The sequence below is a fragment of the Chenopodium album genome, chromosome 1 (assembly GCF_948465745.1).
Source record: "Chenopodium album chromosome 1, dcCheAlbu1.1, whole genome shotgun sequence".
NCBI classification, from domain to species: Eukaryota; Viridiplantae; Streptophyta; class Magnoliopsida; order Caryophyllales; family Amaranthaceae; genus Chenopodium; species Chenopodium album.
This window is the reverse complement of record NC_137834.1, coordinates 81,959,912-81,984,853: the sequence shown is the minus strand read 5'-3', so window position 1 is coordinate 81,984,853 and position 24,942 is coordinate 81,959,912. Positions and strand designations below refer to the sequence as shown.

At 36.1% G+C, this 24,942-nt stretch overlaps 2 protein-coding genes and 1 pseudogene across 3 annotated transcripts; 2 read left to right on the top strand and 1 right to left on the bottom strand.

Moving 5' to 3' along the window:
* The first annotated feature begins 1,164 nt into the window (after positions 1–1,164).
* On the top strand, positions 1,165–13,762 carry LOC145558549 (DNA-directed RNA polymerase 1B, mitochondrial-like). The gene is made up of 19 exons (XM_081619825.1): positions 1,165–2,163; positions 6,149–6,349; positions 6,451–6,584; positions 6,732–6,801; positions 6,907–6,965; positions 7,643–7,763; positions 7,874–7,987; positions 8,063–8,194; positions 8,291–8,707; positions 8,876–8,926; positions 9,608–9,678; positions 10,089–10,173; positions 10,409–10,561; positions 11,584–11,658; positions 11,958–12,047; positions 12,136–12,183; positions 12,331–12,445; positions 12,541–12,644; positions 12,935–13,762. Exons 1-19 carry the CDS (start codon positions 1,348–1,350, stop codon positions 13,043–13,045), a joined length of 2,967 nt encoding a protein of 988 aa, XP_081475951.1. The 5' UTR covers positions 1,165–1,347; the 3' UTR covers positions 13,046–13,762.
* A 1,137-nt stretch (positions 13,763–14,899) lies between these two features.
* LOC145615037 (putative pentatricopeptide repeat-containing protein At1g68930 pseudogene) lies at positions 14,900–24,548 on the bottom strand (annotated as a pseudogene). The gene is made up of 3 exons (XR_014107220.1): positions 21,868–24,548; positions 16,223–16,406; positions 14,900–15,502 (listed from the first exon to the last, which is right to left on the bottom strand). The product of XR_014107220.1 is annotated as a putative pentatricopeptide repeat-containing protein At1g68930 pseudogene (transcript).
* On the top strand, positions 17,255–20,884 carry LOC145636900 (putative U-box domain-containing protein 42). Its single transcript, XM_081688439.1, has 3 exons — positions 17,255–18,448; positions 18,811–19,120; positions 19,284–20,884. The coding sequence occupies exons 1-3, from the start codon at positions 17,255–17,257 to the stop codon at positions 20,882–20,884; spliced, it is 3,105 nt and encodes a 1,034-aa protein (XP_081544565.1).
* Positions 24,549–24,942: the final 394 nt, after the last annotated feature.

Here is a 24,942-nt window from a genome sequence, read left to right as displayed (position 1 = left end):
TAGAGTCTAGCCATAAATAATTAACCCAACGCTAAGCACAATTCTAATTTATAGGCCTTCAGTGTAGATCCGAATACATGTGGTTACAAGTAGGGCTGTACACCGGTCCAAAACCGGACCGGACCTGACCCGGACCTGAATGGACCGGGACCTGAATTAGTGAATTTTGAGGACCGGAGACCGGACCTGAATCAACAGGTCCGGTTCCGGGTCAGACTTGAACAATCAGGTCCAGTCCGGGTTTGGACCTGAACAGACCTGATTCATGATTTTTTTTTTGTTTTTTTTTTAAAAAAAAAAAATAGCCTGCTAGACTTGTGTATGGACCGGAGCAAGGGTTGTCGCGCGACGGACGTCGGTGGTTGAACTATCAGTTGTCGCGTCACCTCGTGAGGGTGACTGGTGGTTGGTAGCTTAGGGAGCAGGTGTGTCGCACACTCACGCTGGTTGGTGGTGCAGCGTCTGGGAGGTTTTCGTGCTGGTGGCTAGTACAGCAGGGCAACGGCGTGTAGGGGGGTTTCGTGCTGGTGGCTGGTGCAGCGGCGTGCAGGAGGGTTTCGCGCTGGTGGCTGGTGCAGGAGGCGGAGGGTTTCGCGTTGGTGGCTGGCAGCGTGAAGGGTTTTCACCCTGGTAATTGGTGCAGCGTAAGGGCTAAGGGGGGTTTAGGGTGATGGGCGATGCCGCTGGTGGGCGATGGATGCCTGGCTGGTGTATGATAGTGGTGGACCGGTGGTCGCCTGAGGTGAGTGGGTGAGTGTTGTCGGCTAAGAGAAAGTGTGTGAGGGATTTAGGGTTTAGAAATGAAAACTGATTTGTTGTTTTGATTTTTGAAAAAAAAGTTTTTTTTTTTTTTTAATACTAAAACACAATTTTACCGGATTTCAGGTCTAGACCTGAAAACCCCGGGTTTGGACCTGATCCGGACTGGGACCGGAAACCTTGAATTTTAAGGACCGGGACCGGACCTGAATCTACAGGTCTGGATCAGGTCCGGTCCCAACAGATCCGGATCAGGTCGGTTTTCAGGTCCGGTCCTGTTGATGTACACCCCTAGTTACAAGCCTTATAGTTCTCCAACTTCTCGAAAAAATCGGGTCGAATACTTTGTCGTAGACAAACAAAAAAACACTTCGTATGTAGATTGTATTCCAACCAAAATCTTGCTACAATCTTAGGTTTAAGCAGGGTTTTTGGCGGATATCCGTCTTAGCGCCGGCCTTCTCCTTTCTTCTTCTCTTTCCTCTGTTTCTCCCATTTCAATTCCAACGCCTATTTTTTCCTCTAATTTTTTCTGGGTATTAACTTATATCTTCAAATTTCTGCTGGATCTTAGAAAACAGTCAAAAGATGTGGAAAAAAGCCTCAAAATTTGAGATTTTGAGGAAGATTAGAAACTCAGGAGAGCTTAAACCCTCTTCAAATGTCTCTAGATGGAAGGAATCATCACAAGATTCAGCAAAAATCAGGCAATTTTTAGGGCAAAATAGTGTTAATCCCAGGTTTCCAATGTTGGGTTTTGGGCGAAATGGTGAGTTATTATGTCGAAATAGTGAGATGGGTGGTTCTAATTTCATGTTTTATGCAAACCCTTTTGGTATTTCTGGGTTTTATGCCCAATCAACGAGTTGTTCTTATGCAACTGCTGCGGCGGCTGAGGAGATAGTGACAGCATCGTCTGAAGAAGATGATGAAATCCGTGAATTGGTGGATGAAATCAACAAATTAGAGAGGGTAAAGCCGCAATCGATACGGCGAAAGGAGCCGATCAATATGGTTGCTGGGATGACTGCAGGGAGGTACAATGTACTTAGGAAGAGACAGATAAAAGTGGAGACTGAAGCGTGGAATGAGGCAGCGAGAGAGTATCAGGAGTTGTTGGCTGATATGTGTGAGCAGAAGCTTGCCCCTAATTTGCCTTACATGAAGTCTTTGTTTTTGGGTTGGTTTGAGCCTTTGAAGGATGCAATTAAGGCTCATCAGGAGGCGTGTAAGGTAGGGAGGAACCGGCCGCTTTATGGTGAGTGTTTCGATGAATTGCCGGCGGATATGATGGCTGTTATCACAATGCATAAGTTGATGGGTTTGTTGATGACTGGCTCTGGTAATGGGGGTACCACTGTGATCCAGGCGGCTACCCAAATCGGCGAAGCTGTTGAACAGGAGGTAATGCTCAGCTTACAACTCTTAGTGTACATTTTATTTCATACTGTGTTTGGGAATTAATTAATGTGGATATCTATGGAAAAGTAAAATAAAGGAAAACTTTAGTAGTTAAACTGTGTAGATTAGTGCAGTTCTTTTCAATTGTTTGGATGTTAAATGTGGTTAACCATTTGAAATGTAAGTGATGGGGAAAACTTCTTTAGTTGTACTATAGTAAGTTAGTAAGCTTGCTGTCTATTGGATGTCTTGAATTGTGATGATGGCCTAGAGTGATTGCTTCAATGGTGCTTTCTTTGTTATACTAGATTGGTTTTCGGTCATGTCCTAGATCAATATGTGACACAGGAACAATTACCTGGTTTTACAATTTGGTGATACATAATCCATCTCTACTCCTAATAATAATACAATGACACTTTAATATAGGTTATTCGACTAACATAAACCCTAGATGGATAATATTCTAAACTAATAAGATATATAAAATATTAAGATTCCTAATGCAATTAAAATAAATTACGATGATTAGAGTGTAACATCTTTTAGTAATGGAGGTATTATATTATAATAACTGCACCAAGGGCTAATTTTATCAAAGGGTTTGCTACATCAGGCCTCTTCACTAAAAATCACATTGATTGATGATACATGTAATTGCTGCAATATTGGGTTATGTAGCTCTTTTATTCGGATAATTTCTATCTTAACACTTCTAAATTTCTAATCATTATATAATTAATAAGATATGATGCTGCTTCCATTCTTTTTTATGACACATTCCCTTTATCACGCTAACACAGAGGCTTAATGATTAATATCTTTAATTATCAATAAGCAAAAATCATAGAAAGCCATCTCCGAGAATTTGGAGGCCCTATGCCGAGTACAAAAATGTGTGGCCCCTATAAAAATTTTAAAACATAAGGAGTTAATACGGAGTAAATGTTTTTTAACAACATACAAATAATTTAATGTAAAATTACATACGAAGTACAAGATTAGCACAATTTTGATTTGAAATTACTACATCCTCCTTAATTATTTGAAAATCAAAATATGGAAAATTAGAGAGAGAATTCAGAGAGCTTAATTTGATTTAATGAGGTAAGCTCTTGATTTTCACACGGGGAATAAAGAAGGATGGTTGAGGAAGAAAACTTTCTTTATTTTTTCAGGCCCCTAATTTTTTGGGCCTTGTTGACCAACCCAAAGCCGTGGAAAGTTGATATCATGAAATATATATTAAGATGATTCTAACAAGACCCTACATGAATATGTTTCATCATAGTTATAAATCACAAAAGCTAGGCATTGTAGAGTTTGTGTATAGTGCCAAAAGTCAAAATATGTCCAATAAAAAAGATGGGATTAAGTATATGATAAACAAAACCTTTCAATAAACAAGTCAATTTTTCTTGGGTGAGATTGACACATGTGTGATATCAAAAGTAACACTTCCTAATTTTTTTAATGTTTCAATTTACCGTCACATAATATTTATGACTTTATTTTAATCAGACTTGGGGTAGTTGGGAGGAGTAGAAATTTGTTTGTATAGATCTTATAGAATAGAATTAGAAATGAAGATGTTAAAAGGAAAGTTGTACTAGTAGACACATTGGGATTAAAATAAGGTAGAACCAATTCCGTTGGTTTTGAGCATGTTAGGTAGAGACTAAAAAATTTGAGATTGGAAAGGAAAGTAGAGGGTTGGGATCAAGGTGATCTTAGAAGATATTGAGGAAGATCAAAGATGACCTAAATAGAAGGAATTAAGATGGACATGAAAAAGTTGGATTTTCAAGAGCATATGATATTGGACATAAGGATAGAATTATGGTTAGCGAGTACAGGGGATGAATTCTTGGTTCATGTAGCCGACCCCATTTTTGGGATTAATGCTTTGATTGTGGTTGTTATTTAGTGGGTTAGTTGGTGTATTAACAAATTGTAAGAAGATATAATGGGGTTAATATCTTGTTACAAACTAAGTGACGTGACCGGAGAAAAATAACAAAAATATAAAGTAGGATGAGGACCATGAGAGGAGAGAGATGTAATATAAATATATAATGGTTTGCCCCAAATGTGACCATGAGAGGAGAGAGATGTAACACACACACACACACACACAAAGAATGTTTGTTCTCCTTTTTTTGAGATTATTGATGGTCACATCAGTTGAGAAATTGGATCATTGAAGTTATCGTGTCATTAGTATAGGATATTTTTTAAGCAATTGGTATTTGTTTTAACCTCCTAGCCAATGAGGCATAGGGATCATTTTAGAATTGGACCCCAAAGGAAACTTGGGCATTTTTACTTGGACTTTATACGCAATTTAATTACATAGTATAACAATTAAAAATTTGCGAGTGCAATTTGCAGGGTGCAAATTTTGCAATTGTGACTTTTATAGGCTTTCTTATAACTTGGATATGCTATTTTAGGGTTAATTTATTAAAAACAAGTCTACATGGTTATAATTCATATACATTAGCACATCATTTAATTGAAGAAAGTACCTTATGTATACAAATTATTATACAAGTCATGAATAAGCTTAAGTCATGAGTAAGCTTCTTAAAAACTGTTGAATTCACAAACATAAAACAAAACTGACTATAATTTGATTAATCCTTGCTTTATCTTGAAGTACTCCCTCCATCCTTTATGTTTGCCTTGGTCCCTTTTTAGTTTGTTCTTTTTAGTTTGTCACATAATTTAATGCCCATGAGGGACCAATACTTAATTATCACATTCACTTCATTAGGTCCCTCCAATTTTTTTCTCTCATCAACTTTGTCCAAGCAAAAATTAAATTATTCAAACAGGGCAACAATAGTGGACAAGATTAAATATTATGAAGTTCGTAACAATAATACTTCCTCCATTTTATTATTATTTTTTTATTTTTTATTTTTTTTTTTACATGTTTGTCTTTAGCTCGATTCACACATTTCCTTTTGATCGTATTTTGTAATTTATACGTTATTAAAAATAGTCATGTAGGATCTTGTTTTATTTTTAATAATTTTTGCCTATTGGTAATTAAATATATTAATGGTTGAATATGTTCATTGGCAAACGTGACTAAGGAAATGTGTCAACTAAAAAGAAGCGGAGGAAGTATTAATGACTAACTAGCCTTTTGGTCCGTTTGAACGGGTTATTATTTAGGTTTTTATATGTAGGTATGTTTTTCAATAGTTGGAACTTGGAACTTTGGTGTAAAATACAAATTAATTGTTTCATGACCATTGAGGTGAATGAAGTTCACTTTTAAAACTTAAAAGAAAAAAATTAGGTATATCCGTATATATACATGAATATTGTGGAATATGAAATGACATATTAGTTTAAGTTATATTTTAAGTTTAAGAGATGAAAAGACTATTTTTATTATACTTTATATGTCTATGTAATTGTACTAATTAGTCTAATAAGTTCAGCTTAATCTTATTATGGTGGAATTGAAACTCTTCATTTTCTTACTTAAATTTACAAGTTACGGAATGCATAAAGGTTTTAACATTGTATAATATATTTATTTTAATTTTCATATTAAAAAGGGAATACAAAAAAGGAAAGATTAAGGAAGGTGACATGTGGCATATAAGTGATTTGTGATGACATGTGGCATATAAATGATTTGTGTTTTTACAACTAAGTATAGAAGTATAGATATACTGATATAGATAGATAGATAGATATGACTTTGTAGCTAATAATTACTATATAATGATCGATAATAAAGAAAACAGAAATATATCTAATCCTAATCATAATAATGTTAGCAATAGTAAATAATAGGTGATTAGTTTTTTTTTTTTTTTTTTTTTTGCTCTTTTGATCTTGTCAGTCTTGGTGTAGCTGTAACAAGATAAGTAAGTAATATGAAGAAGGTGAAGAGAACCAAGCCTAAATTGCTATTATGTTACACATTGTTGGTAAACTAGCTAACTCAATTTGATGTTTGTGTCAGGCTAAAATTCGAAAATTCTTGGAAAAATCAAAGAAAAAACCTGCAACTAACAACAATGATGAGGATGATTCAGCAAAAGCGCAACAGAGGCTTGCAAAAAAGGTGACAACTTTGATGAAGAAGCAAAAAATTTCGCAGGTTCGAGAAATAGTGAGAGGACAAGATGATTCGAAGCCATGGAGCCAGGACAACCAAGTTAAGGTTTGTAATTCCTGCTACCATTCTTGGCTGTGGTTGAACATTTGACGTTCATGACTACGTTTCTATTAATTATGGTGCGTGTATGTGCATTATTGTTTTAGGTGGGCTGCAAATTAATTCAACTTCTAGCAGAAACAGCATATATACAACCTCCAGCAGATCAATTAGCAGATGGTCCACCTGACATTCGCCCTGCGTTCATCCACACTCAAAAAACTGTTTGTAAAGAATCACAGTAAGTTTTAGTTTAAAAGATTTTCTACATGGTACCTTCCCCAGCACCCAACCCCCCCTTCCCCCCCCCCCCCCCCCAAAAAAAAAGAAAAAAGAAAAAGAAAAGATGAATCATTAAGCTACTGTTATTGGCTTTCTTATTGAGCAGAAAAGGACTCCGTAGGAGGTATGGAGTTATAGAATGTGATCCTTTGGTCCGCAGGGGTTTGGAAAAAACTGTGAGTACATTCTGGCTGCCAAGTGTTGCCTTGCCATTCTTCCCTTGTTTGTATTGATTTAATCAAGAATAATGGTATTGATTTTTTGGTTGAATGTTCAATCAGGCAAGGCACATGGTGATTCCTTATATGCCAATGTTGATTCCTCCGTTGAACTGGACTGGGTATGCATTTTTAATTTTGTGTTGTACCTTTTCCGTTTAGCAAGCCCTTCTGGTTTTTCTGTTTTCTTCTTTTAATCTCATGAAATGACCTTTCCCGGCATTACTTTTCTGATAATGGCAACAACTAATTGACCTTGTACTGTATTTTTTCATGTGCGAGAATCGGGAGTTTTGTTCTGATAATGGATAGGGACATCAATAATCAATAAAACATAATTGATGTCCCTATCCAAACATGTTTTGCTTTCATGTGCTGTTTTTGAGTGAAGAGGAAAGAATACAGAGAATGTTTGATTAGTGTCAGATTATGTAATTTGCATCTTTGACATGTCTTCTCGGAACATACATCTTAGTCTACACTGGTCTGGGGCCTGAGCGTTGCCTTAAGTACTTACTTTATATATCATATTATATATTACTTAAAACCCGAATCAATGCTAGATATATATAATTTGAGTTAAATTTGAAAGCATAAGTTAAAGGTGGTTAATATGTTAAGACCTTCATGGCTGGTCATGAGCTCAAACACTAAACAAAGCGTTTTTATTAGCATGTAATAATTTTATTGTGAATGGTGTGGCATATTTCTAGGACATGAGAAAGGGGCCATGTGGCATGTTTATAATATGTATTATAGATTTTAGATTTTAGATTTTGAACCTTGTTTGCTTTGTTAGGTATGACAAAGGAGCATACCTATATCTTCCGTCTTATATCATGCGAACTCATGGAGTTAAACAACAAAGAGATGCTATTAAAAGGGTTGCAAGGGACAACAATTTATGTACCGTTTTTGAGGTTTGGTTTATTGTTTGATGCTATTTAAGGAATGTTCTTCCTAGTTTTTGTCCAACTGTTTTATGTTTCTCATGTTGAAAAATAATTTAGTTTCTGTTATGGTGATTCAGGCTCTTGATACACTTGGTAACACCAAATGGAGGGTCAATAAAAAGGTGCTTAGTATCATAGACAGGATATGGGCCAGTGGAGGTTGCCTTGCTGACTTAGTTGACCGCGAAGATGTATGTTTGTCCATCAAGAAGTTTGCTTTTGGTAATGTTTTGTTCTTCTTGTTACTAATGTTAGTCATGTTGCAGATGCCCTTACCAGGGGAACCAGATACAGATGATGCGGAAGAAATTAAGAAATGGAAGTGGAAAGTTAAACATGTCAAGAAAGATAATGCAGAAAGACACTCTCAACGTTGTGATACAGAACTCAAGCTAGCTGTGAGACATTGTCTTTGCATAAACTTTTGTCACTTGCTCAATTTTTAGTAATGATAGTTACTTATTCATGCCTCTTTTTTTTTGTGATAAGAGTAGGTGGCCAGAAAGATGAAGGATGAGGAGGGATTTTATTATCCACACAACCTGGATTTCCGAGGCCGTGCATACCCCATGCACCCTCATTTGAATCATCTTGGTTCTGACTTATGTCGGGGAATCCTAGAGTTTGCTGAGGGACGTCCTCTTGGAAAGTCAGGACTTAACTGGCTCAAAGTACATGTGGCAAATTTATACGCTGGTGGTGTTGACAAATTGTCATATGAGGGTCGGGTAGCATTTACGGAGAATCGTCTGGATGATGTTTTTGATTCTGCAGATAGGCCTTTGGAAGGTAGACGCTGGTGGTTAACTGCAGAAGATCCTTTCCAGTGCTTGGCAGCATGCATTAATCTTACTGATGCATTAAGAAGCTCATCTCCAGAAGACTATCTATCTCATATTCCTATCCATCAGGTACTTCATTTCATATGGAATCAAAATTTCTCTTTAAGCCTTAAGGAGCTTTTTTTTTTTTTTTGCTGAAAATCCATCTCTTCCTTACTATAAATGTCTTTTAAGGTTATACCGAATGAGACTTGACTTCCTTTTTTTCTTTATTGTGGTGGTTTTCATCTTCGCAAGGATGGTTCATGTAATGGTTTACAACATTATGCTGCCCTCGGAAGAGACAAGGTAATGTGCCTCTTGTTACGTTGTCTACATTTTTTTTTTTGGTTCTGTTTTATGGCAAGATGGATGCATTTTCCAAAGAACCTAGATGAATTAATGCTAGTTATGAGAAGAAATTCAGATATTGTTTTTGCTTTCTTAGCATGTCAGGTGAAAACCAGATTTGCTTTCTTAGCTATGATGTGTACATGTTTTGCGTTAATTTTGACTAAGCTTTTGTATACGAAATATTTTTTTTTTTTCTCTTAAAGGTACAGATAACAAAGCTTCAATCATTTTATAATTAGGCTTGAGAATCCTCAAGTAGTAGCAGATTAAATCATAGAGAAAATGAAGAATGTTTATCTGCTGTCAAAAATATCACGGTGGAGTAATATAAGTATGAAATAAATTATTACGTTTTTAATTCTAAAATAGTTGGAAAAAGAAAGAAAAAAAAAAAGAAAAATACGAAGGAACAAAGTCAAAAGAAAAGCAAATTTATGGGCATTAAGACGTAGATCATTTATGCTATATGTGCCCTGACTCCAGTCAGCCGGCTGCCAATTAATGGCTAGCTGACTTAGTGAGGCAGGCAATTATCTCTAAGTAATATGACATATAGGAATAGCAAAGTAGCTATGCCTGGAGCGCTGATGCAATTTTTCTTTTTACTGATGAATGTGATGATCATTATTTGTTCAGCTTGGAGCGGAGGCTGTGAATCTTGTCGCTGGGGGTAAACCTGCTGATGTTTACTCTGGGATTGCTGCTCGGTAAGCCAATAACTCCTAAAAATTAATTGGACTTTTAAGTTATGTGAACTTTTAATAATGAAAAAAGCTAATTAAAAGAATGTGTTTCTGCACATGACATCACTGAGTTGTAGTATGTAGCTCCAAGATTCAGATTTTTCTGTTGGGCTGGCAAATCATTTTTAATAGTTGATCACATGCATTCTGTAGGCATTTGTACAAAAATTAGGTTGATGGCTTGTGCTATTTGTGTAGAGAAACTAGCTGCATTTTGGGTTCTATTCCTAATTATAGATGTTTAAAGGAAACAAGTGATGCATCTGATCTCATCTTGCTACAAGATTAATTATATGTACTCTTCATAGCTGTGAGGAACTCTGTATTTATGGCCCAACTTTTCCAATAATTGCCACCCAATTGCTTCCATGCAGAGTTTTTGAAATAATGCGTGGTGATGCTGAGAAAGATCCTTCAATTGAACCTAATGCATTCCATGCAAAGCTTCTGTTAAACCAGGTATCTCATCCTACTTTGAATGACTCTAACAAGGGGATTATTGCTCAAAGAATTCAGTTGGTTTGAGAATCTTTGTTTGTGACATCAAATATGTAAATCTTAGGTTTGATTATGATAGTTTTGGACAATATGTATATGCTGTATATAATTTCTATATTTTAAGTTCGGTCTTTCTTTTTATCTGAATAGCTGATAACCTGGAATAACACTTGGCTAATTTGATGCCAAAACCTAGGTGGATAGGAAGCTGGTTAAGCAGACTGTGATGACATCGGTGTATGGTGTAACTTATATTGGTGCTCGTGATCAAATTAAAAGGAGATTGAAAGAACGTGATGCCATTGTAGATGATAATGATTTGTTTGCTGCATCGTGCTATGCTGCTAAGGTCAGTAAATGCAATTACGGCATGCTTGTTTTGTGTTGCTTTTGTTTTAAGTTTCATCAAGGATTCAAGGGAGGGCAGCTTGTTATCTATACATGTATATTTAGTCTAATTCAGACACTCGTTTTTCAACCTTTAAATCTGGCAAGATAGGATATGCTTCATGAGTTGTGGAAGCCTAAGTATTGTACTACAATTACTATAAACACCCACTATCAAACCAAGGTTAAAGGAATATGTTCTGTTAAGACTTGGTGAAAAAGACAAAAGGGGAATGCAACGTGATTGGGCCATAGAAACGAAATAAAAAGGAAATGGACTATATCAGGAATTCAGGACTTAAGCGAGTGAATAGTAGTGAGGATTTAAATAGCATTGATGAAATATTGGTCTTTCCCTTCTGGCAAAAATTATTCTACTGTGGTTTATCATCTATAGTCTGCATGTACAATGTGTAAAGTTGATAACTGTTCACCTATCTTGAGATTATACATGCTGGTGTGGTATTAGGGCTATTCATTGGTAAGACCGGACCAACCCGGACCGGACCGAAAAATTGAATTTCAAGAACCAAAGACCGGACCAGGTTGGATCGATTTTGGAATTTTTATACAAAATTTCTAAATTTTAAATAATTTTTGGAAAATTTAGAAAAAAAAATAAAATAAAACAATATTTTAACGTCTTTTTTTTGTATGTTTAGTACAAAAAATCTCATACGACCAAATTTTTTCTAGCTTATTAAGGATAATCTTAATCATTATTAAAAAATTTATTTATAATTTTAAGCAAAAAGCCGGTCCGATCCAAGACTGGTTGTAATAGGGTTATGGACCGGACTGGACCAAAAACCGGGAAAAACCCAAAGACCGGACCGATTAATTTGGTCCGGACCAAATTTTGAACACCCCTATGTGGTTTTCTTCCAGTGGTCAATTAAACTGGTATTTAGCTGTGAATTATTTTTTCACCTGAATTGCCTTTTTTACATTATTCGTTGGTATTTTTGTTTTTTGCATGAGCAGACCACCATGACTGCTCTAGAAGAAATGTTTGAAGCAGCACGTAGCATTATGGGCTGGCTTGGTGACTGTGCAAAGGTTTGTAATTTCTGACCTACCTGCCTGCTACAAATTTATGTAGGCAAGCAATTGTGATTTTGAGCCGTAAGTTAGATTACTGTTATTGAAAGAAAATATTGAACTTAACAAAGAGCCATTTTATTTATTTATTTATTACTTATTATTTATTTAATTTTATTTTAATAATATTATTAAATATCTAGTTTAGTGTTTTTTTTTTTTTTTTTTTTTTTTTTTCCTTTGAATGAAATGTGTTTTAGACATTTATTGTTTGTAAAGTCATTTTGTCAGTCTATCTATGTTTGCCTGTAAAACAGATCATAGCATCTGAAAACCAGCCTGTGCGATGGTCAACACCCCTTGGACTCCCTGTTGTTCAACCTTATCGTAATCATGGAAGACGACTTGTAACATTCTAAGCTCCTGCCCTTTTGACTACTAGTTGTTTCTGAAGGTTTGTCTTTTACTCTTAACACACAGTTGGTATGATTGCAGGTAAAAACTTCACTTCAGGTTTTAACCCTTCGCTGTGATACTGATAAGGTAACCCTTACTCTGTAGAAGTAAAGTTATAGTGCACAGGTTCTCATTCCAGTATCCCCCCTCCCCCCATTTCCCCCATCTCACAGGCAGTCAGTTGTGTGCTTATTTTTCATATAAGGCTGATATTATATTATGTATTTATGCTAGGTTATGGCTAAGCGCCAAAGAACAGCATTTCCTCCAAATTTTGTTCACTCCCTTGATGGTTCCCACATGATGATGACTGCCATTGCCTGCAAAAAGGCTGGTATGAATTTTGCAGGTCAGTTTTGTATGCTCCACTTTTCCTTATTCTGGCTAAAGGGGATCAATGCATATCTCACTCTAACAAGGAATTTGGTCCGCTTGTTTTTGTAGGAGTTCATGATTCATATTGGACACATGCATGTGATGTTGACAAAATGAACCAGATATTAAGGGAGAAGTTTGTTGAGCTCTATGAACAACCTATACTCGAGAATGTAAGTTTTTATTTATATGATGAGTACCCTTTTGCTCCGTGAAGTTTTGGTCTCCCATAAAAGTCGTGTTTCGTTTGCCTTATATATTTGGGTCTGTTTGAGTGGGAAAAGGCAAAAAACTTTCATTTGGAGAGTTTTATTTATTATTTTATTGTCTTGATAACTCTAGAAATCCATGGTTCCTTAAAATGGACCCCTTGGACCTGAACTTTGGCTCATTGCAGCCAACCTTTAGTTTATTGGCTTTCATCGATGTATCTGTATATAACTTGAGGGATACATGTGTGCAGTTGTTGGAGAGCTTTCAAGAATCTTTCCCAACATTACAATTTCCTCCTCTCCCTGAACGTGGAGATTTTGACTTACGAGAGGTTCTGGAGTCTCCTTATTTCTTCAATTAGTCTGACAACAAGAAGTCCATGATTGATTTATTTAGTATATAGCCTTCACCTGACCAAACACAAGATGATGATGGACCAATAAAAAATTCTCAGTATTTGTTGGTTCATTAACTAAGGAAAGTGTTGGATTTATATCTTCCCGCATGTGATAATGGAGATGGCGAAAGGAACGAAGTCTCTTTGGACCATCTGCCTGCACATTGGATGATGATGCAGATCTGCTTAGTCTCTTGGATTAGAGCTGTTCCCTCCGTGTTTTATTTGCTGGGAATCCTGCTTTTATGTATCTTGAACCTAAATTAAAAAGAGCAACAGAGAAAGCGAGCTCCTTGATGGAAAACTGGAAAGAAAACTTGATGGCAGTTGCAGTAAGCAGATTCTACTGCAGCTGTTCATGTGTCAACGGGTGCAGCAATAGGTTGGTGATGCAAGAATCACCTTAGGTGAAAAATACTTAGGTGCCAGGCATTTTTGTAACTGATTAGCGATTACTTTATTTATGGGACAGTACACAGAATAAAGAGCGACTATATCCATAGACGGATTGTTGTCTGCATAGATTCATATACGCCTTTGTGCTACTAATGTATATAGTGTTCTTATCTCCCTCTCTGATCAATTATACGAAATTTTGTGCGAGCTATGTAGAATTATGTTGTAGGAACAAATTTTTGGCATGGAAGTATCTTGTATTAAGAATATTCGAGTTTTCCCAAACATCAAATTTGATGCAACTCTTGAACTGTGTTGTTACATTTTGTATAGTGAAAGGATACATTTGAACATTGTACTGTCCTATAAACGAGTATAAATGTATTTGATCCATTCTCTTTGCATCTTTGTCGATTGCGTTGTTTAACCTGAAATAAATCAATGTCAAAGTAGAACAATTTCAATCTTACACTTGGGCTTGATGGTTTATTGAACACTTTGGCTGATGCAATATTATGCACAAAACTACAAACAATCACAATCCCTTAGTAGGTACTCTCTCCATCTCAAAATAATTGACATTTAATTATTTCACTATTTATATTTCGTATGCAAACTTTATCCTTAGTTTTTTTTAATAGCGTACTAAAACAAATTTTATATTATGGGACGGAAGTACAAAGTTACAAGTTTGCGGAACAAATTGTAAATTTGTAATGCTTGTCGTTGAACCAGTAAAGGATAGTTATTGGACCTGCAAGTTATTTTAATTTCAAATGAAAGCAAGTATTTTTGTCAAATTAATATTCCAGTTTTCAAATTTTATACCAAGTATTTTGACCTCTTCCCTACATTATTATTATTATCTTTTGTGATCTGTTTCAAATTTTCAATATCCTAGTTGCTATAATGGTTAAAGCTAACCAATTAACCATTTAATTTGAATCTAAGTGAAAAAGACATTGTTATTTTATATTCCCAATAATTACCCTCGTTAAGTTTTTTTAAATTTTAACTTACAAAATTATTTACACCCTATCTTTTTCAATTGAATTGGTCAAGTCTCTAATTTGTTTCATTTTAATTTGTCTTAAATTAAATTACTGATTACAACATGGACTTACATAAAACTATGAAGTGGGTTTCTACGAAACTGAGGTAGGAAGAGTTGAAATAAAGTACTCCATATTATTAACTTTAATGATTCATAAAATTCTTATCGGGCTTAAACAATTTTTAGACTTCCTTTGAATCTCCAATATATAATTTTTTTTCATCATGAAAGTTTATATCAATTATTTAGTTGTGTTGGGTCTATAGACCACCTTGGCCCAAGTTCTAAAGTATGGTGTAAAATATTCACAACATTCCATTAACCAAGATAGTTGACATCCACGACATAATGATTGAATGTGTAAAAGAGGTTCCTGATAAAGAGCAAAAAATAATAAGCCAAGTACAAGACCTCTCAACTCAGTTTCATTTTACTTGACAACAGGGCCTCTCTTAGATACGGTACACTGAATAATTAAAACATGCTTATGTACTTCCACGTTTGAAGGCAACAAGGTGCTAGCAACTTGATCATTAAAAAATAATTTGCTTATTAACAAATCAATTGGAAACTTAAAGTCCACCTCTCATGATTATGACAACAAATGTCAAAGCTGTGCTTACCAAGTCTCCTTGCACAGTTTAAACATTCAAGTCTGATAGAACTATCCCACTCTAATCATCAGATGCAGTCCATCCATATTTTCATGACATTTAAAGATCAATTTGACAGTTTACGCCCACGACAGGCCAAAGCTTTGTAAGAGCCATATATATCTGTTGGGTCCGGGTCACCCACCTTGACAGGTCACACGCACACTCTAATCCACATTAGTATGATATTGTCCGCTCTGGGCCTAGTCCGCACGGATTTGTTTTTGGGCACCTTCCCAAAAGGCCTCATACTTATAAGGAGCCTCTCACTTCCTTAATCTTTCCATGTGGGACTTGGGATGAATACCCCAACAGTACCTTTCACAACATACAGGAAGGGGTTAATTGTGAATCTGAAGCTGTAAAATCCTTTTATGCAAAGACTGTTTACCTTAGCATGTTAAAATAAAAATTTCCTTTATAACCCATACTGATTTCCTCAACTTAGAAATAAGAATTGTAAAGATATACTAATGGGAGTGTTTGAGATGAGAAATTAATAGTGATAAATCAAAATGATATTACTTTACCAACAGAGGAAGTAGTTTATTACGCGACAAAAGTGCAACTATATTCTGAAGACCAAAAAAATAAGTACCGCTGCAAATGAGACACGAATCAATCATAGAATGATGGAATGAGAAATTAGGTGCATTTAGATTAAGCAAGGTTTGATAAAATCAAGAATAATTCATAAGTGACATAGGTTTACAGTGAGACTGCATCAAACCTTTAACAAGATATAACAGGCTAGGTTCATATTACTATTGTATATTCCAGTTAATTAATAAGAATTTGCCTGATGTCAATTAGTTTTTTACAATCTTCTTTGATGACAGTAAAGTGCAGAATAAGATACAAATCAGAAAAAAAGTCTTACAGACAACAAAACAAGTAAGCTCCTAGACTTTGCTCAACTAGGATATGACTCAGTCTATTGAATTGTGAAAATGAGTGCCAGCAAGTTAACCTCAATAGAATTTTGTAATTAGTTTAGAAAACAACAACCGATGACTGATTCAAGAACAACTCTCTCACCTTAAGAAGCATCTCCAAGAGCAAAAACCGAGTAAGAAATGAGAAGGTAGGCTCTGATAAAGGAAGCTGACAGACGCCATGTCAACCAGCAATTCCGATGAAGTTTTGGTGGTACGAATTTTTGCTAGTCCTTTTCTCTTTTTTTTACTTACATTTATATATGCAGTATGCTCCTTCAACTATCCTGCAGTTCACAAACACATTACTTGGTTCAGAATTACAAACGTTAAGATAAGTAAAATCTTACAAACATTAATCACAGTATCACACAGAGCAAAAATATGGTAGACAATAAAAGAATGACATGAGTAGTTTGCAATATAGATGAGCATAACTGCATAACATCAGCCCATCTACTCTGATGGTAGTGTGTGTATATCTGTGTGAACTCCTATAATCTTTCATTTTCCTTTTTTGGACTGAAAAAAGGCATTAGAAATTTTCACTACACAATTTTTTTTTAAGAAACTATGTAACTATGTCGATAAAATTTGTTAACATGCAAGGAAATTCAATTACTAATACCAAGAAAATTTAGAAATCATGTGAAAAAACTCTTTATGGCGAGATCAGAATGATCTGAATTAAGTTAAGCACAAGGCTATAGCAGAACAAAAATATGAAACTAAAAAAGGAAAGGGAGGGGGGCTTCTTCGATATCTTAATATGAAAGCAGAAGTAAATACAGCTGAAATAGGACCATAACAGAAGAAGTTATAAAATATAAGAAAACACATAAAGGATCTATCCGTTTGGTTGGACAGAAAATATTTTTTCATTTTCAGGAAGGAATTGAGCATGTTTTTCGTTTTGGAAATTAGGAAGTCTAACTTTCTTACATAATTAGTTCATCCCAATTCCAACCCAAGAGCATATACCTTCCCTGTTAGTAGCCACAATATGTTCATACATTAATTCCAGCTAAAATTTACAATGGAAGAGATGGATGAGAGAGAAGCTCACCAATGCCTTATAATTATCTCCCAAAGAATGGAATAAAAAGGGTGAATGAAATCACACATATTCAGTATAATGTTTTCTATTTTCTTGTTTCCTCAGTGTGATGGAGATGTAAAGCATTTCAAGAGTACTAGCAAACAGCTACTGGCATCGCTCTCAGAGATAATAGAATCGATTCCAAGTGCAAATCCAGAACATAACAACATCCTTGCTGTCGCAAGCTATTTCTATCGCACTTCTTCAGCTATTAGGGGGCTTCAGAGTTCAGAGAACAGCCTGGCTAATGAAACTGAGATACTACAATCTCTATCTCAAAGCAGTGATATGGCGAAAGGCATCATAGGAAAACTTCAACAAAATGGACAGACTATCATGGATGATGAAGTGAAGGACATGATAAAACAGCTAGAAGATATTATCAATCAAATGGGTTATGACTTGAGTTTAATACCACCATCTGCATTTAAGGATGAAGAATATGCAGATATCACAATCAGCTCACTCTCAGAGGAGATGAGAAATTTTCGTTTTGAGATCAGCCCAGTACAAGAAACCAAGCCCAACCAACAGAAAACAAATCAACTGTATCTGGAGGATCACCCAGATGCGGAATCAATGACAATAGAATCAGACCTCTATTCAACCAGCATGGTAGTCTGCTCAGAAAACTCTCATGTATCAGATATTCCACAGATAATGGAAGCCATTAGAAGTGCAAGTGAAAGCAGCAATAGACACGTTGGAAACATGAGTAACAGATTATCAAGAAGTATGACAGAAGTTGATACTCATATGGAACCAATGTATAAGAGTTTCATTTGTCCACTTACTAACCAGGTCATGGATGACCCAGTGACCATAAGTAGTGGACTGACGTATGAGAGGAGGGCAATCACAGAGTATTTCAAAAAATTTGGAAATTCAGAAGAAATTAACTGTCCTATCACCAGGGAGAAGCTCCAGAGCAGGGCTATGAGCCCCAATTTAGCTTTAAGAAGCATATTACAGGAGTGGAAAGACAGAAATGATTCTGCGCGACTTAAAGTCATACGTGCAGCTTTGTCCATAGGCAGCACAGAGAGTATGATACTTGAAGCATTGAAGGATTTGCAGAACCTCTGCCAAAGGAATCCCAAGAAAATAAAGGAAGTGTACAGCATAGGAATAATACCATTGCTTGTCAGGCTTCTGGAATTAAGAGACAAAACTGTGAGATGTTTAACACTGGGAATGATTCGTCTATTAGTTGAGCAAGGTGAAGCAAAGGTTAGTGCCCTTCTCTCCCTCTCCCCCACCCTCCCCTAATAAGGAGACTTTCCTTTTATTATCCATATGAATCGAACTATCTAAGGAAAAATGAATGTTAGATTTGGCTAACAAGTAGATAGTAGAGGCAAAAGGACAAAGAAGTGATCGGCTAACAGAAAGGTCCAAGAGAAGTAATGTATCACCTGTAAGAATAACAGATATCCAAAGCTAATGAACCAAATGGTACAGATATTATAAATCCTTTATATTCGGCCTAATAGTTTGTGACTGGCAACAGTTGCATTTATGCACAAAAAGCAGCTAATTTTTTTTTTAACAATATTTATTTATTCATCTGACTGATAGTACTGGATGAGCAGGAGCAAATTGCGAAGACACCAGTGATATCTGCAACAATCAGAATGCTGTCCAGCAGCTACCAACCAATAAGACACGCTGCACTATTACTCCTAATTGAGTTTTCCAAGTCTAACTTTCTCTCAGAGAAAATAGGCCATGTCACTGGAGGAATTCTGATTCTGCTCCAAACAAAGTACAACAGATCTGTAGACACCTTTGCTTCAGAAGCAGCAGACCAAATTTTGAATAATATGGAGCGGTGTCCCAGCAATATTAAGTTCATGGCAGAAATAGGATACTTGGAACCTCTTCTTAGCAATTTGATTGAAGGTAAACCTAATACTTACTTCTCATTGTTTTGAAATATCAATTTATCATTCACAAATCATGCCAGTTTCCCTTAAATTTTCTGTGCAAAGGTAGCCAACTAGAAGTATCTAATGCATTTAGACAAAATGATCTAAACCATGAAAAATCTTGAAACTGTGAGCAGGATCTGAGGAGAGGAAGTTGGAAATGATGACCTACCTAGGTGAAATAGTACTTAAAGATGACAGCAAGACTTACGTGGCAGAGAGAACAACTCCTGTTCTCATCCAAATGCTGCACAACAGAAATCCCTTGACTAGAAAAGCTGTATTTAAAGCCCTTGTTCAAATATCCTCTTACTCAGCCAGTGGTAGAATACTAGTAGAAGCTGGAATTGTAGGAGATATGATTGAAGAAATATTTACCAAAAAAATATATAGTGAACCAATGGATTCACTTAAAGAAGCTTCGGCAATACTAGCAAATATCCTCGAATCTGGGATCGGATTTGAGAATCTGACTGTAAATAGTCAAGGCCATACCATGGTTTCAGGTTATGTCATATTCAACATCGTCTACATGATCAAAAATTCCACCCCGGATGATCTGAATTTGAATCTTATCAGAATCCTCTATTGTATGGCAAAATCTATGAAGTCAGATAACCCAATTACGTCAGCAGTGAGGGAAGGTGAAGCAAGCTATACACTTATTGAACTCATCAACAACCCAAGTGATGAAATTGCAGTAGCAGCAATAAAACTTCTAATTCTACTCTCATCCCACATAGGGCATTTACTAATTGACAGACTCTGCAAGTTAAATGGCCAACCTGAGGGTCTTATACAAAGCCCTGCCAACTCTAGTCAGATCACTGAAAGGCAAGCTCTATCAGTCTCATTTCTGGCTAAACTTCCTCATCAAAACCTCACTCTCAATCAGGCCTTGCTCAGTAAGAACACAATCCTTGAAATCTTGCAATCAATAAGTCAAATCCAAAGAAGCGGAACAAGACAAAACAGGTATGCCTGTATGTACTTGGAGGGGCTAGTGGGAGTACTAGTTAGATTCACAGCAACATTATATGATTCTCAAATGTTGTTTTTGGCAATAAATCACAATTTCACTGCGGTTTTGACTGATTTGTTATTGGAAACATCAAGAGATGAGGTACAAATCTTAGCTTCTACAGGATTAGATAAACTCTCAGCACAATCAACACGTCTCTCAAAGCCACCAGGGCCATCACAAAGAAAGCGGAAGAAATTCTTCAATCTGTTCTACCAGGCCAGGTTTTTAGCCTCTGGGTCATCAAGGAAAACCAAAGTGGAACTTTGTGTAGTTCATAAAGGTGTTTGCTCCAAAAAAGATACATTTTGCTTGATTGAAGCAGGGGCAGTTGAGAGACTCTTATTATGCCTGGATCATCAGAATGTTCAGGTGGCTGAAGCTGCATTATCAGCATTATCAACATTACTGGATGATAACGTTGATGTGGAACAGAGTGTGAACATACTGGATGAGATGAATACGATACAACGAGTGTTAAAAGCAGTGCGATATCACAAGAATGAAATTCTGTGGCAGAAAGCATTTTGGATGATTGAGAGGTTCTTAGTGAAAGGTGGGCAAAGATCTTTATCTCTTGTATCACAAGATAAGTTATTTTATATTACAGTGGTGACTGCCTTCCATCATGGAGATGCATACACAAGGCAGATGGCAGAAAACATTCTACGGTACCTAGATAAGATGCCAAGTCTCACTGGCACCTTTACCACTTGATTTTTCCAATGGTGAATGTGAAAGTCCTGGTTTAGAGTGATTAAGTAGATGGAGATCCTAGAAATAAATTGAATGATGAAGAAAAAATAGATTTTAGTGATTTAGTCTGAAAATGACCCTTGTATAGACTCGGGGGACTTACTAGTAGCATATTGACTGTTGACACTATCCTTCACTTCGAGAATCCTTGGTTATTTACAAGTAAAAACCTAGTCACTAGGAATCTTGTTATATTCATCTATATATGAATTTTCAAATCAACAACTTATTTTATAATTTTCACTAGTAAATAACAGTACAAACGTGCCAAAGCAATATGGTACAACTAAAGAAATGCATGAAGTATGTGTTTAGACTGCAGATCTAGTATGAAATTAATCTGTAAGCCTAAAATTCAAACTGTTGAGAAAAACATGTGTATGTAAATATTTACAGTGAAATCTTATAGTCATAATAGATTAATACTCAGTTTTAATTTGTCCAAGCAATATACAAATCATTACAGTATACAAGACTTTTTAGTAAGACACTCGCGGCTCACCTAGAGAAAAATTAGAGCATATGAAACCTCATCAAACAATTGCAGAGATGTTTCATTCAACTCTAGATTGGAAAAGACACTCAACAGACCTATTACTTGACAGCAGCTAAGTATAGGAGAGTTAATTATTAACACATAATATATACTATATAGTCCATTGTACTCCAAAATTGATCAATTATCTTGATACTGACTGAATCAGCTTTCATTGATGATGAGAGGATTATACGTTTATTCATGTCAGTAGTCTCAGTACCAAAACAATGTGTGTTGGTAACCTTCATAGAACAGGGAATTAATGAAACTACAAAGTGTACTTTTGTGAACACTATTATGAAGTATGAAAGTCCAATGATGCTCTACCTATGTGCATGCTAGAGAAGTACCCATGGAAACATGAAATAAAATTGACCTGAAATTACAAACAAGGGTAAAGGCTCACTTGTCCACTGATGTTTGCAGTCCTTATTCAGGGTTGTATCCCAGTTCAGCAAGCAGCCTCATGAGTAACAGCGTAGCTGAAATCCAATCTCAAACTCTCATTGTCAAACCACTCTGAATGGAAGCAATCAGAGTCATGCATCTCTGACAAGCTCCAAGCATTCCTCTATTGTCTTAGCCTCAAGAAAACTGCATTTACATGAGCAAATGCTTCAGACTGTTACCTGAACTAGGCTGTTCATATAACCTTTTCCTCATTGCATTGTCCCCACAGGTGCAAAGACTTCACAATAAAGATGTAAGAAACCAAGTAAAGCGCTCAATATCCTCACAATCATACTTGATAACAGAGTTCACCAAAAATCTCCACACGAACAAGTTCCATTCTTGAATAAATGAAAGCGGACAGAATCTCTTACAAGTATTTCTCTCTGTGTAATTTTAGATATGAACTTTGTTGCAGTGTGGCAATCACCACAAACCCTAAGATTCTTAACCACTCTAATAGGGAGGTCAGGCGGTACAAACATCAAGCCGAAAACAATTGCAAGTCTCTCACTGTGATGCTTCAGTATTCGCATCTTTTCGGAATCCTCAACATCATGAAGAACAGAGCTCAAATCAGGTTTATAACCTTCCTCAATCATCTTCAGGTTCAACTTTTCCATCTCAGCATATATCTGGTCCAAATACGGGCTGGACTGATCGTCAGCAGAGAATACATGTACTTTATTTTTAAACTTAATCCAACTATAACCAGGCTCTTTCCTTATGCCTCTATCTCTCATTCCCTTCCTCAACTGAGCAACATGTTCCCATTTCCCTTCAGCAGCATATAGGCTGGAAAGCAAGACATAACCTGCAGGGTGTTGAGGGTCTAGTTCAAATAGAGAATCGGCAGCCCAATTTGCAATTTCCATGTTCCCATAGACTCTACATGAACTCAGGACTGTACCCCAAGCAATTGCATCAGGGATGTAAGGCATTTCAGAAATAAAACTTTTGGCTTCTTCTAACCTCCCAGCACGACTGAAAAGATCAATCATGCAAGTATAGTGATCAGGAGTTGCAGCTACACCATGTTTTTTCACCATCAAGTCAAAATACTGTTTTCCTTCTTCTACTAGACCTGCTCTGCTACATGCTGAGAGAACACCGACAAAAGTAGCTTCATCAGGCTTAAGTCCATGGGAAAGCATTTCCTCAAATAAATGCATTGTTTCACGGGCCTTTCCAAATTGAGCATATCCAGAAATTAATGCAGTCCAGGTGATTTCATCCCTCACATTCATCTCTTTAAACAACTTTAAGGAATCTTCAATACTTCCACATCTTCCGTACAAGGTAATGAGTGCATTAGAGACAGCAACAAAGGATATTAAACCAGACAATAAAGCTTGATTGTGAAATTGAACACCCTCTTCCAAACAAGATAAATCAGCACACGAACTAACAACACTTCCTAATGTAATGTCATCTGGTTCAATTGAGTTCTTTTGCATCTCGAGGAAAGTTTTAATAGCTTCTTCCGACAGTCCACTCTGACTATAACCCACTAGCATTGCAGTCCATGAGACAGTATTTTTCTGGGTCATTCTCTCGAAAACTGTCCTTGCATACTGTATGTAATTACACTTGCAATACATGTCAATGAGAGCACTGCCAACAAATACGTTCCCTTGATATCCTGTTCGTATTATATAAGTATGAAGTTCTTTCCCTTCTTTCAAGAATTTCATTCTCCCACAAGCAGCTAAGACACTTCCAAAAGTAAACTGGTCCATGGCAAAACCTTCCTCTCGCATCTTTCTCATCAAAACAACAGCTTCCCTGTCAAATCCATTCTGAGTAAGTCCTGTTATCATAGTTGTCCATGTAATTGAATCTTTATATGGCATACTATGCAACAAACACCTTGACTCATCAAACATCCCAAGACGCGAAAACCCTGCAATCATAGTATTATACATCACCAAATTCCTCTCCGGTGCCTCCTCAAAAACCCGTTGTGCATCACGAACAAATCCCAACTTGGAATACATATCAACCAACGGATTAGCCACAAACATATAAGAAAGAAACCCACACTTCACAATCTGCCCATGAAGCTGCCTACCCAAATCAACACAATCCATATTCGACGACAATATAAGCATCGTCGAAAACGTTATCCTATTTAAGTTCATAGTACCCTCCTCCAACATAGTCCTATAACCCATCACAGCACTATTAAATTTCCCACAATTAGCATAACCTGAAATAAAAGCATTCCATGTAATACCATCTTTAATTGGAATAGAATCAAAGAACTCCAGCATTTCGACAAGACGGCCCGCCTTGGAATAAGCCGATAATAGGATATTCCAAGAAAAGGGGTTTGGTTGAGGCATTTGATCGAACACATGGCGTGCATAAACTAAATTTCCGAAGTGATTGTATGTGCTGATAAGATTGTTTGATAGAAAAGTATCTGGGTATTTCTGGGTTTTGATGATGAAGCAGTGAAGCTTCTTTACAAGTTTAAAGTTTAGAGTTTCGCAACATTTTTTGAGGATTGAGGAGTAGTAGTTTGAGGTTGCTGACATTGTCTTTTGACCGTTAAATGTGGCGGGGAGATATTATTTGGTTTTCATTTTTGTATTTTTTTGTATTTGTAAATTTCGTGGGAAAATGTGTTTAAAATCTTTTGAGAGGGGCTCTTAGAGTTATAACCATAAACAATATTGTAGGGCGTAATGGCGTATTTGGCAACGACATTTGAAAATTCTTTCAATATTTTAACTTGTGATTCAAAATACTACGTAATACAATTATTTAAATTGTCATTTAAAAAAATTAATTTATTAACAACTAGTTATTGCCTTATTGTGAACATGTTCCCCTAATAGCTAATTTGACAAATACGTCTAATATATGCTAATTGATATCTATTGAGCTGAAATTTAATTGGAATATAAAGAGTAAACTTTTTTTATTGAACTGAACTGAAATGAAAAATATGATAAACAAATCCTAAAGAACAATGACTACTCTTATAACTACAAGGTTGAAGCTAGAAATTCTTCCCAAGACCCAA